Below are 13,536 nucleotides of genomic sequence, written 5' to 3' on the forward strand. Positions count from 1 at the left end.
GTCGCTGTTTTGATTTCAGCAAATCAGTTTGAGTGAACGCACACAACCTGATTAATATTCATGAATCCACCAGCTCATTAATCCTTAGTGCGTTTTATATTGTTCTTATTAGTAGAATTCGTATCATTATCTCATCAGTAATTTTGTTAGTTTTTCCCCAAATTTTTTTAAAGAAACACTGAATGACCAAAAAAGCACCACCACCAGTCAGTTCAGTTAAAATTACTAATATGCATTCATACATGGTTATCACGTTTTAATTCTAATTACTAAAGTTCTATCATTAAATAATACTTGATTATCATATAATGCTTGACTGACTGATGTTAAGAGTGTACTTTCAGATATTTAAAAATTATTCAGCTTTTAAAACTTTCTCCGGTAGGGGGCGGAACTAATGCTCAAACGGCAATCTCATTGGCTGGCGCTCAGCTATTATCGTCCCTGTTTTGATTTCAGCAAATCAGTTTGAGTGAACGCACACAACCTGATTAATATTCATGAATCCACCAGTTCATTAATCCGTAGTGCGTTTTATATTGTTCTTATTAGTAGAATTCGTATCATTATTATCTCATCAGTATTTTTGTTAGTTTTTCCCCAAATTTTTTAAAGAAACACTGAATAACCAAAAAAGCACCACCACCAGTCAGTTCAGTTAAAATTACTAATATGTATTCATACATGGTTATCACGTTTTAATTCTAATTACTAAAGTTCTATCATTAAATAATACTTGATTATCATATAATGCTTGACTGACTGATGTTAAGAGTGTACTTTCAGATATTTAAAAAACGGTGCCATTTTACAAACATTAATTATATAGTCTGGCGAGTAAACTAAAACATTTACTAGCCAATGGCGATTCAATTGCCAAGGTGTTGTTATGATTTATAATTCGTCACATGATTCTTCAGAAATCAGTCTGATATGCTGATTTGCTGCTAACGAAACATTTCTCATTAATGTTGAAAATAGCTTTGCTGTTTAATTTTGTGGAAAACCAATAGATTTTTTTTGTATTTTATTTTTAATAGAAAATTTAAAAAAAAGAGAATTTATTTTAAAGGGAAATCTTTTATAAACTTATAAATGTCTTTACTGTCTCATTTGATCAATTTAATGTGTCTTTAACTGAATAGAAGGATTAATTTCTTTTCAATATAAATTACAAACATATAACATTTTAAATATTTAATATATGTAAAATGTACTCATTTTGTTTGGCTTCAGAACTTTTAGTATTAAAAAAAGATTGAGTGCTTGATAATGGCAAAGAAAATAAAAATTGGCAGAAATGAACATGTACAAGTAAATATCCTATATTGGCGGATACAATGTGATTGGTTTCATACTGTATCGTCTAACTGTCCTGTGTGAACCGTCCTGAACTGACACTTGTGTTTGTACATTTGACAGATGACTGCTGTCTTTCTCCAGCGTATCATCTGTCAGAACACTTTAACATCTCTGCGATCCCTTTTACCAAAAGAGAGATCTCTGAAAGGAGAGAAATTCTAATCACAATCCAGCTAATGTGTTTATTGATGTTCTCATTGTCATCTTCATTTTTTTTTTAGTTATGAATTTTCCTCTTCATCCCTATTAGGATATAAACACCCCCTATATCAAGACTGACAATGTCAGAGATTTTGGTGATGGCGAGAACTGCGAGTTCGAGACGGTGTTTGTGTTGAAAGACTTCCAGGCTCCCGAATACAGCTTCCTGTACAAGAATGACAACCGTATCCTGGGGCCTCCTGCCGTGATGCACTGCGCCAGTAAGGGAGAGGTAAAACCTGAAATAAAAAAGCGCAAGCACACACAGAATCACAGCCATCTCGCGGGGGTTTTTTTTCCCCCTGAGGCGGTGAAAGAGTTTGATACTACTATGCCGTCACGGGTTGAGTAAAAGTCTGTTGAAATAAAGTTGTTTTTCCAACTGTCTTTCTCCAGCGTATCATCTGTCAGAGCACTTTAACATCTCTGAGATCCCTTTTACCAAAAGAGAGATCTCTGAAAGGAGAGAAATTCTAATCACAATCCAGCTAATGTGTTTATTGATGTTCTCATTGTCATCTTCATTTTTTTTTAGTTATGAATTTTCCTCTTCATCCCTATTAGGATATAAACACCCCCTATATCAAGACTGACAATGTCAGAGATTTTGGTGATGGCGAGAACTGCGAGTTCGAGACGGTGTTTGTGTTGAAAGACTTCCAGGCTCCCGAATACAGCTTCCTGTACAAGAATGACAACCGTATCCTGGGGCCTCCTGCCGTGATGCACTGCGCCAGTAAGGGAGAGGTAAAACCTGAAATAAAAAAGCGCAAGCACACACAGAATCACAGCCATCTCGCGGGGGGTTTTTTTCCCCCTGAGGCGGTGAAAGAGTTTGATACTACTATGCCGTCACGGGTTGAGTAAAAGTCTGTTGAAATAAAGTTGTTTTTCCAACTGAAACGGATTCGTAAGCAGCTTTGATTGCTCCTGTAAAGCCTGAAAAATGTTGCTGGGTTATCTGAGTGTACGCAGGAGTGTCTGCTTGACTCCCTCAGATATTCCAAAGTGAAATGAACACTTGGCTGGCCAGCGATTGGTACCAGACAGAAAGATTAAGTTGGACGAACACTAAAATATAGATATGACTACACAACACTCCACACCAGTGAGAAATCAAGGTGGTGTGTTAAAGGTCATATGATGCGATTTTAAATTTTTTCTTTCTCTTTGAAGTGTTATCAGCTCTTGGTGCATAAAGAAGATCTGTAAAGTTGCAAAGACTAAAGTCTCAAATCCAAAGAGATATTCTTATAGAGTCAACCACGCCTACCTAAAATGGCTCGTTCTAACACGCCCCCACATGTCTACATCACGATGTGGGAAGATTTGCATAACGCCGCCCAAATGTTCACGCAAAGAAAGAAGGCGTAACTTTTATTCTCGCTGTAGTATTGTTGCTGCTGCCATGTCATGAAGACGCTGTGTTTCGTTGTGAAAGCGAAACTACTTTGTTTGGCCTTCCAAAAGAGGATGATATCCGCTTCGTCATGCCTAGAGCTGATCCGTGCTGGTCGCTGAGGAAATACATCAACTTCGCGCTGTGGATCGCCGGATCGGCTTTCACCGTGGACTAAGCGGAGTCCAGCCCGGGGTCGTCACATGTGGTTGCCGTTAGCCCGCCGGCCACTCCTTCATTGAATCCGCCGGCCACCTCTCACTCTAGCTGCTGGCCTCCGCTCACTCTAGCCCGCGATGCAACGCATTGCATTGAATTACATTGGTTGTAATTCATTTCTGTAACTGTACCTTTAAGACTTCTATATGCAGATGACCTTCTGTTTTGATTGATAAACCTACTTGTAGCGTGATCTGGAGGTTTTCAGTCCGTTTTAAAAAAATGTTTATGTGCATGCTCTGATTTGATGCATATTAATGATATTCTCCATGTCCTCGTCTGTAGCCTCTGCCGTTCTCCTCCAGGCCTCTCTACTCTATGACCATGCTCAACTTGTCTCTCTGCTTCACCGGATTCCGTAAAAAAGATGAAGTGGTGAGTTCTGCACGTCCACTCGTCTGACTCAAAAACAGCCCATAGTATCACTGTCAGATTACTTGCTCTAATTAACTGTGCTTTTCTTCAGGTTACCCTGGTAAATCTCGTCCATCACATGGGTGGCACCATCCGAAAAGACTTTGACAGTACTAAAGTCACACACCTCATCGCCCATTCAACACATGGTGAAAAGTACAGGGTATGTATCCACCGCATCCACATGTATACATCATCCTTACTAGCCACTGATTTTTGTGTATAGTGAATCGGCAGGGGAAAAAAAAAACAAACAAACAGGTTTTCAGTTGTGAAATTCTTTCTGACTCACCCTGCTGTAATGGCACTATGCTGCCACATATCAAATCAGATCACTTATTTACTCCACCATATCCACCAGTGTAAAAGATGAGTTAAACCCTTCGCTCTGCGCTCTACAGGAGAGCGAAATATATATATGCATAAAAGTGTAAAGGACAGTATATGTGCATGTAATACACAGATGTAAAAATGTGCTTTTTGATATTGTGGATGAAAATCAGTTTAAGGAACTGTTTTGAAAATTCTTTTGTTTGAGGTCCTTGTAGCATGGGAGCATGTAATGTTTAAAAGTTTAGGGGTTGGTAAGATTTATTTATTTATTTTTATGGAAATTAATACTTTTATCCAGCAAGGATGCATTAAATTGATCAAGTGTGACAGTAAATGCATTCATAATGTTAATGGTAAGCATCATGGTTCATGGCTTAAAAATATGAAGCTGCACAACTGTTTTCAGCGTAGATAATAATAAGAAATGTTTCTTGAGTAGTAAATCGGCATATTAAACAGATTTCTGAAGGATCATGTGACACTGAAGACTAAAGTAATGATACTGAAAATTAAACTGAAAATTCACAGGAATAAATTACATTTTCAAATATATTAATGAAATAGAAAAATTCTTAATACATAGTCTATAGACATTTTCTCAATTTTTCCAGTTTTTTTCTGTAATATTGGCATGCAATGAAGAGTAGAGTTTGGTTAAATTCCATCTCACTTTCGAATCCCAGAAACCTTTGTAGTCTTTTGTGTATGAAGAAAGTCAGTCACCAAAACTGTTAAATGATTGACCTTTATTTTCTCATTAATAATATATTAATTCTTAAAAATCAGTCTAGATTAAGAGTCTTTTGTCTTTTAGTCAGTGATGGCTATTTCCTGGTGGTTCCTCCAACCCCAGGTGTGCTCACCGTAACAGGGTCTACTGTCTGCAGCTGATGTGTCTGTGTTATTTAGAGAGGGTTTGATTAAAACAGTTCTCATGCATCTCTCCTCACAGCGTGCTGAATTGGGCTGAATCCTTCATTAGTCTCATGCATAATGCACGCACCAGGTTTTGGTGAGAGGATCTCTTCCCTCCAGATGCTATTCACTGCTTTTTCTCTTTTTCTTTTTAGCTGGCAGTCTGCATGGGCACACCCATCCTCACCCCTGAGTGGATACACAAGGCATGGGAGCACAGAGATGACATGTAAGATAGTGTGTGTGTGAGGCATAAAACTACCCCTTGCATCAATCCCCCTCACTGTGTGAGTGTAGAGGAGTAAAAAGTGTGAATGATGAGGCTGTAATGTCCAGCCGCTGGTGTGCACGCCTCACCGTTTCCATATTAAAAATGGTTTCCGCTGCACTCGGGTTGTGACATTTTCCACACGTGTTGAACACTGAACCTGACCTTTCACATTAATGACCTGCCACCGTTGGCTGGATGTTGACTGAAGGGATTTTTCTTTCATTCTCATCCCCTCTGCGTTCACCAGACTTAATGGAGACCGACTTAAAGTCAATTCGAAATCAAAATTGACCTTGTACTGTCCTTGTTTCTGGTGTTATTGTCCATGGTGCATCAGTGCACGCTATTCCGTAGGGGAAAAAATTTGTAATCTTTCGGCAAAATGCAATTTGCTCTTCCTCTGAAATGGCTCCCTTTTGAACGATGTTACCTTCGTTGCACAGGCTACTGGTTATTGTTGACAACAACAGAGTTTCTGCAGGTCTTAAAAAGTCTTAATTCACCTGTTCACAAATTAAGGCCTTTACAAGGTCTTAAATCAGAGCAGAATATCTTGAATTGATAAAAACTAATAATGCCTTCATCAGTTTGTCTTGTTTTCCAATACAAATATCTAAATGTCTTTAAATCAAGATACATTTACTTGAGAAGCAAAATGAAGATATGAAGTCTTGTTTTCTGAGAAACTGAACAAAATTGAGTTTTTGATGAGCATATATCTGTAAATGGAATGTGAAAACTTATTTTCCCTTTGAATTAAGTTGTTTTTCTCAAATAAATGTTCTTTTTCATCATAAACTCACATTTTGACAGAAAAGAAGTCTTATGCCATTTTGCTTCTTAAATTGATCTTGATTTAAGAATCTTTTTTTTTTTTTTATGTGATCAGTAAGTACCGCAAGATATGTTCTTATTCTAGTGGTTGGTAACCGAGGTATTCAAGCCTAAAGCATGTATTAAAAAGTAATTGAGATCAGTTGGAAGTTGTATTTTCAAACTTATGTTGTTAATATACAGTTCATTTTGATATTTACATTTAGAGAACATAATGACGTATAATGTTCCTTCAATTTATTTCTTACATTTTCTTTACTTGCTCTTACAAAGTTCTTAAAATCTTAAATTTGCCTTCATAAAACTTGCAGAAACCCTGAAAAAGCCAGCTATCTATTTGGTTATGGTTTTTTGCCAGGGCTTTTAAAATGGGATCTGACTTCCATAGGGGCCTCAATAAGTCTTAAAATGATTTAAATGTAGTTGTATTAACATGATCTTAACTGACATCCTTTTTTTAGTTTATTTTTATTACAACAAATGTACTAAAGATACATATTAGCAGCACTAATATTGTCAATATTGTCTTGGGCAAAGTGTTGGAGTCAAAAAGTTTGGGAACCATTGTTCTTGGGGGTCCACCATAAGTTTTACAAAAATATATTTTTTTAGAGCCATTGAAGTTATGTTTGTGCATCGAACATCATTAGAGAAAACAATTGTTATACAAAATTAGTATTTTCAATAATTAGCTCTTTCTTAAATACAGTAATGATTTAATTTTATCCAATAATTTAATTTGCAAACAGCACATCTTAATATTATGAATGCAAATATTAAAATTAATTAATAATAATATTACGCTATATAAAGTATAAATGCATCTGTAAACATGAAGCTGTCTTTAGATGTAACAAAATGGCCCCCTCCCAAGGGGATTATAAAATGTGCTGCTTTTTAAGTAAAAAAAAAATAAAAATTATCTGATGCTAAATAGGATGTTATTGTAGAAGTAAAATTAATTGACTTTAAAGGTTAGTTGTATAGCGTCTGCCGCATGTCAAGTTGCACCAATAGAATTGTGACAAAACAAAATTACACTGCTCAACTTTTTTTAGTTAGAATTGTCTTCAGAAGCTTCCCAAACTATGTTCAGATTATTAGTTTTTTGGATAGCATATTTTGGTCTTGTGGTGTGTCTGATAATTTCTTTATTTTGCTTTAGTAATTTCCATGCAGGTAACGAGGAGTTCCGCACCGAGTTTAAAGTTCCTCCATTCCAGGATTGCGTGCTGAGCTTTCTGGGCTTCTCTGAAGAGGAGAGAACCAACATGGAGGAGAGGACACAGAAACATGGTATTGAACTGTTACTCTCATGTATTAGTGTCCTTTCTGAAACGAGTCTGAAACATTTCATGCTTTGAAATAATTCTCGATTAACCAAAGCCTTTCACTCTTATTCGTCTGAGATGTTGACCCCAGGATATACTTCTGTATTTTATTGCTATACCTTCTCCGTTCAAGCAAATGACCCCTGACTTCTGCTTGAGGGGGATTTTTAAAGGAGCGTGTTCTGCTTGTTTTGTCCAGGTGGACGGTTCCAGGCGGTGGGTGATGAAAGGTGCACTCACTTGGTAGTTGAGGAGAACTCCATTAAAGAACTGCCCTTTACTCCCTCCAAAAGACTCTATGTAGTGAAGCAGGAGGTATGAACTTGACTTAAACTCTAAAGCACACACCCAGAAACACACACTGGGCTTTGTGTGGGTCCTTAATAATAGTGTTTAAAAAAAACACTGTTATTTTACACTGCTTCCTGTCTGTAGTTCGTTATCTAGTAGGTTGTGAGGAGTGGGAGTCTTTTTTTGGCACACGTCAGCTCAGTTACGACCATAAATGCATCAGAATTTATTTAAAGGGGTCATATGATGCGATTTCATTTTTTCCTTTTTCTTTGAAGTGTTACGAGCTCTTGGTGCATAAAGAAGATCTGTAAAGTTGCAAAGACTAAAGTCTCAAATCCAAAGAGATATTCTTTATAAAAGTTAAGACTCAACCACGCCTACCTAAAACGTCTTGTTTAAACACGCCCCCACATGTCTACGTCACGATGTGGGAACATTTGCGTAACACTGCCCAAATGTTCACGCAAAGAAAGAAAGCATAACTTTTATTCTCGCTGTAGTATTGTTGTTGCCGCCGCCTTGTTGTGGAGATGCTGTGTGTTTCGTTGGGAAAGCAAAACTACTTTGTTTGGCCTTCCAAAAGAGGACGATATCCGCTTCGTCATGCCTAAAGCTGATCCGTGCTGGTCGCTGAGGGAATACATCAACTTCGCGCTGTGGATCGCCGGATCGGCTTTCACCGTGGACGAAGTGGAGTCCAGCCCGGGGTCGTTACATGTGATTGCCGCAAGCCCGCCGGCCGCTCCTTCGTCGAATCCACCGGCTGCGCCGTTCTCAAGCCCGCCGGGTGCCGCTCAATCTATGACAATAGAGAAATTACATTTACATTTAGAGAACATAATGATGTATAATGTTCCTTCAATTTATTTCTTAAATTTTCTTTACTTGCTCTTACAAAGTTCTTAAAATCTTAAATTTGCCTTCATAAAACTTGCAGAAACCCTGAAAAAGCCAGCTATCTATTTGGTTATGGTTTTTTGCCAGGGCTTTTAAAATGGGATCTGACTTCCATAGGGGCCTCAATGAGTCTTAAAATGATTTAAATATTTAGCAGCACTAATATTGTCAATATTGTCTTGGGCAAAGTGTTGGAGTCAAAAAGTTTGGGAACCATTTTTCTTGGGGGTCCACCATAAGTTTTACAAAACTTCTCAAGCCCGCCGGCCGCCGCTCACTCTAGCCCGCAGTGTGTGACGCATTTTATGGAGGACTGTTTCCTGAACCTGCAGAGTAGCCTACAATGGGTCTGTGCTCAAAGGCTGTTCTATAAAGTGGGGCAGTTCCAACTTTACAAGGACAACCTTGTATTTTGCAAGGACACGCTTGAGGTATTCAGCCAATCACAACACACTGGATAGCTGGCCAATCACAGCACACCTCGCTTTTCAGAACGATGAGCTTTGTAAAAATCGACGCGTTTCAGAAAGGCGGGGCATAGAGGAGCAACAATAATGTACAGTATGTGGAAAATAATGTGTTTTTTTAACCTTAAACCACATAAACGCATTGCATTACACCAAATACACAACATAATGTTCTTTTTAGCAACGTCATATGACCCCTTTAAAGGTGTTAGTAAAAGGTTCAACTGAAGTATTTTAAATGAATGTATATTAACTTCTCATTTTATTTCTCCTTCTGTGTCTTTCTGTAGTGGTTTTGGGGCAGTATACAAATGGACGCCCGTGCTGGGGAAACCATGTACTCTTACGAAAAGGTGAGGTAACCAGGAAAATGACAGCATTTGCGTTGCGGAAGTAAACTAAAAAGCAAATTATATTTTATACTTTTTTTCCCCCTGCATAATAATGTTAAAAAGGAAAAAATTATGGACCTTATTCCTTAAGTATAGTTTAAAAAGTATCCCATGATGCATTTCATAAAAGGGATCATTCTTTTTTTAAGGTTTTAAAGAATTAGTCGAAAATAAGAGGAAAAGTTTTAATGTCAGATTGGTTCCCTACGTAATTTCCTCACTGATAGTAATAATGTGTTTGTTTGTTTTCAGTAGTTGGTCTTCTGAATACAGTTCAAGTTTAGTAAAGAAATGTAATTGATTTTACAGCTTCATAAAAAGCAAAACACTAATATCTGTTGTCACTGTGTCTTCCTCTTAGCCTGAGAGTCCTGCGATGAAGATGGCCGTGTCTCTGCTGTCTCTCACAACACCCAACAGTGGCCGCAAACGTCGCCGTCTTAGAGAAACTTTGGCTCAGCTCACCAAGGAGACCGAGATTTCTCCCTTCCCACCACGCAAAAGACCCTCGGCTGAACACTCCCTCTCCATGGGCTCCCTGCTGGACATCTCCAACACACCTGACACCTGCAAGTCCAGCGGAGGTAAAATGAATGATCTGATATGACGTGTGACTAGCAACCAAATAATAGAACACTCCCCATGTCTTCCATGGGTTAGTCAAACAAACAGAAAATGTTCTAACCTTCAGTTTTCAGAAAAGAAAAAACTGGTTTGGTTATCTGAAAATGTAGCAAAATTCCAACTGCATTATGTGAGCGTTCCAAAGCTCTCCAGACTTTGATCTCAGAGGTCCAGGTTGATCCCAGCCATGGCTGAGATGAACCAGGAGAGCAGTCAGAGTGTGTTTTAGATGAGTGAGGCCGCTGTCTTTTGCAGAACGCAAGCGCAGGAGGAGCAGTGGTAGGCGGAGGAGTGCCAGACAGAATAGATCAGAGAAAGAGAGGCCACTGCAGCGTATCAGCACTCCTGTGTGCAGCAAGGAAACAGACCAGACAGGTGACATTCATGGTAACTTTAGCCCAGGGTTTAGGATGAATACAAACATTAATCTATTCCATTAACATAGTCTTTTCACTAAATGTAGAAACGGTTGCTCATGTCAATTTCTCTTCAAAAGTAAGTTATGTGTTTGTTATTTTTTTTCTTTTATTCTATTTCATTTGTGGCATAATGTGGATAACCACAGAAAATAGTTAGATTGACTTAACAATAACACATTAATAAAATAAAAAAATAACTTAATTGAATTGCATCAGCTTTACTAAACATGCATATGATTTTTCTTAAAACAGAAATGAATTAAGATTAACTGATGCATCAGTGCATTTTACTCTTTACAATGTGCTCTGAATGATTGATTTGATACATTTTTGTTGTTGTTGAACATGGAACATTGCTTTTAATTCCTCTATCATTCATTTGTACTTGAAACCTTGCACAATTTGACACATTTATATAACTTTTTTTTTAAATCAGATTTTCGAACAGATATTTTGAGAAAAGGGATGAAACATATCTGAGGATAAGAAGTAACAGTGTGCGATTTACAGCTGCTCATCCCTGCATCTCTGCTTATGTGTTTTAGAGAATGCCAGATTTCCCAAAAGCTCAACTCCCGCCCTTCCTAAGCAGTCAGCACGCTGGCAGGTTTCCAAGGAGCTCTACCAAACCGAAAGCAACTACGTTGATATCCTGGCCACGGTCCTGCAGGTTTGTGTTCTGTGTATGTGTCTTGCGTGTTCTCACACACACACACACACACACACGCACACACATAGGAAAGTGGCAGTCCACAGTACCTGGCTGTGGCCTTATCAAACTGAACCAGTGCCTCGGACCAGTAGGGGGGAAAATGAATTAGATTTGGACACCAATGCCATGGACATTTGAGCTTCGCTTTGAACCCCTACATGTGGAGCTCATACGAACACACACACTCATACTTCTGTGTCTGCTTGCATAGTAAATGCCACATCATATGCCCGCAATCAGAGCCCAGCAAATTTCGCTGAACAGTGGAGTCAGATCATCGGGCAATACTGAATAGCTTGACCTTTCCATTGTGGTCCACTGGATCTTCATTACGTTTATGGAGTAGCTGTGTACATATAAATGTTATGTGTGTGTGTGTGTGTGTGTATATATATATATATATATGTATGTGTATATAGGTTTTTTGTAGGGGTGCTCCGATCAGGATTTTTGAGGCCGATCACAGAAAGCAGTATCTGCCGATACTGATCACCGATACACAGTAATACAATCTTTCAAAGACATGTTTAAACAATAAACATAAGCAACACATTCAATGCTTTTTACTTTTGCATTTACTTTAGATATTAAGTTGCTCAAGCAAGTGGCAAAACATTTAAACTACTTTTCTTACGTTATCACAAACTTACCATTGACAGAAATAGTCAGCTCTACTGCCTTTCCTTTTGCATTTAAATCTTTATTAAATGCAATCCTGCAGTTCATAAAGAACTTTGTTTTCCTACCTGCAATCTATTATTGCCTTGTTTATCTAAAAGTGCTCTTTCCCTTTAAACCTAGCCAAAAAGCCATATGTGTTGACTGGGAAACACAGTAGACTTTAAAAATATGCATTTGTGGTGTAATTACTACATTTTCGTGTCAATCCATGACATGTTCATATTTACTGCAAAAATGCGCTGTTACTTTAATTCAGCGCTTGCAGCACAGCAAAAATAGACTCTGCACTGCTGCAGACGCACCGCTCGTGGAACGCACTGCCGAACAGCAAAGGTGTGCAGTGTGCGCGCTTTATTAATCCGTTAACATGAGCAAGGAAAAAATATGCACCACATATGCACTGCAAACGGAGTAATGTGAACCTGGCATTATGTGCGTGCGCTGCGAGTGTGCGTGAGCGCACGGTCTCCAGGAGAGCGCGCGAGCGCTGAATGGTTAAACACTGGCAAGAATGAAAAAGTATTGCAATTTATAAACTTTAGTGACGATGTGACACTGCCTCGATTGTGCAAGTGACAATTCTTGTCAACTGTGTAGCGTGCAGCTCGCTAAATAGACAGACGCGATGTGGTGATTTGAAGACATTTGCTATTTTGAGAGAGCGCGTGCGCGGTCATTCACTCTCGCTGTTTGTGAAATTACGTCTCACACAATGTTTTCAAATTACTTTAAAAGTTATCTAATGAAGAAATATGAAGGCGAGTACCTCACCTTCAGCTTTATAATGATTTCACCTGCGCCGACAGAGACTGAGACGGTGATGCTACATGTCATGCCAGACCTCTCATGGCAGCGTCATCAGTTTGAGATCTGTTCAATCATCCCAACGTGATTATTGGCCGATGATGATCGGTAGCCGATCAATCGGAGCACCCCTAGTTTTTTTATTTTATTTTGATGATTAGCGCTTGCAGCTCATGAAAGTCAAAAATCCAGTATCTCAAAATATTATAATATTTCCTAAGATCAATCAAAAAAAGGATTTGCAAAACAGAAAAGTTCAAGTTCTTTAAAGTATGTTCATTTATGCACTCAATACTTGCTCCTTTACCACAAACTCCAGCATCAGTGAGGTGTGGCATGGAAACTATCAGCCTGTGGCACTGCTGAGGCACTATTGAGCCTTCAGCTCGGATCGACGGTTTCTTATCTTTTTCTTGAAAATATCCCATAGATTCCATATGGGGTTTAGGTCAGGCATGTTGGTTGGGCCAATCAAGCACAGTGATATCATGGTCAGCAAACCACTTGGAAGTGCCCTGTGGGCAGGTGCTAAAGTCCTCCTGGAAAAGGAAATCAACATCTCCATAAAGCTTGTAAGCAGAAGAAAGCATAGCATGCTCCCAAATCTCCTGGTAGATGGCTGCATTGACTTTAGACTTGATAAAACACAATGGACCAACACCAGCAGACGTCACGGCACCCCAAATCATCACTGACCTCGGAAACTTCACACTGGACTTCAAGCAGCTTGGATTATGTGCCTCTCCAGTCTTCCTCCAGACTCCAGACCTTGATTTCCAAATGAAATGGAAAATGTACTTTTCTCTGAAAAGAGGACTTTGGAGCACTGAGCCACAGTCCAGTTCTTTTTTCTCCTTGGCCCAGGTAAGATGCTTCTGACGTTGTTTCTGTTTCAGAAGTGGCTTGATAGCCCTTTTCCTGAAGACGTCTGAGCATTGTGACTCTTGATGCACTGACTCCAGCTTCA

At 38.8% G+C, this 13,536-nt stretch overlaps 1 protein-coding gene across 1 annotated transcript in view; it reads left to right on the forward strand.

Moving 5' to 3' along the window:
* Positions 1-13,536, forward strand: part of LOC107593151 (protein ECT2-like) — a 35,030-nt gene that overhangs the window by 4,868 nt on the left and 16,626 nt on the right. The window contains exons 4-13 of the mRNA XM_016282758.1: positions 1,613-1,795; positions 3,467-3,556; positions 3,648-3,758; positions 4,999-5,072; positions 7,114-7,244; positions 7,479-7,594; positions 9,228-9,290; positions 9,691-9,913; positions 10,209-10,328; positions 10,918-11,042. Coding sequence (XP_016138244.1) covers positions 1,613-1,795; positions 3,467-3,556; positions 3,648-3,758; positions 4,999-5,072; positions 7,114-7,244; positions 7,479-7,594; positions 9,228-9,290; positions 9,691-9,913; positions 10,209-10,328; positions 10,918-11,042 — 1,236 coding nt within the window. The remainder of the gene's footprint in view (positions 1-1,612; positions 1,796-3,466; positions 3,557-3,647; positions 3,759-4,998; positions 5,073-7,113; positions 7,245-7,478; positions 7,595-9,227; positions 9,291-9,690; positions 9,914-10,208; positions 10,329-10,917; positions 11,043-13,536) is intronic.

This window comes from Sinocyclocheilus grahami, unplaced genomic scaffold (genome assembly GCF_001515645.1).
Source record: "Sinocyclocheilus grahami isolate Dianchi unplaced genomic scaffold, SAMN03320097.WGS_v1.1 scaffold165.1, whole genome shotgun sequence".
NCBI lineage: Eukaryota > Metazoa > Chordata > Actinopteri > Cypriniformes > Cyprinidae > Sinocyclocheilus > Sinocyclocheilus grahami.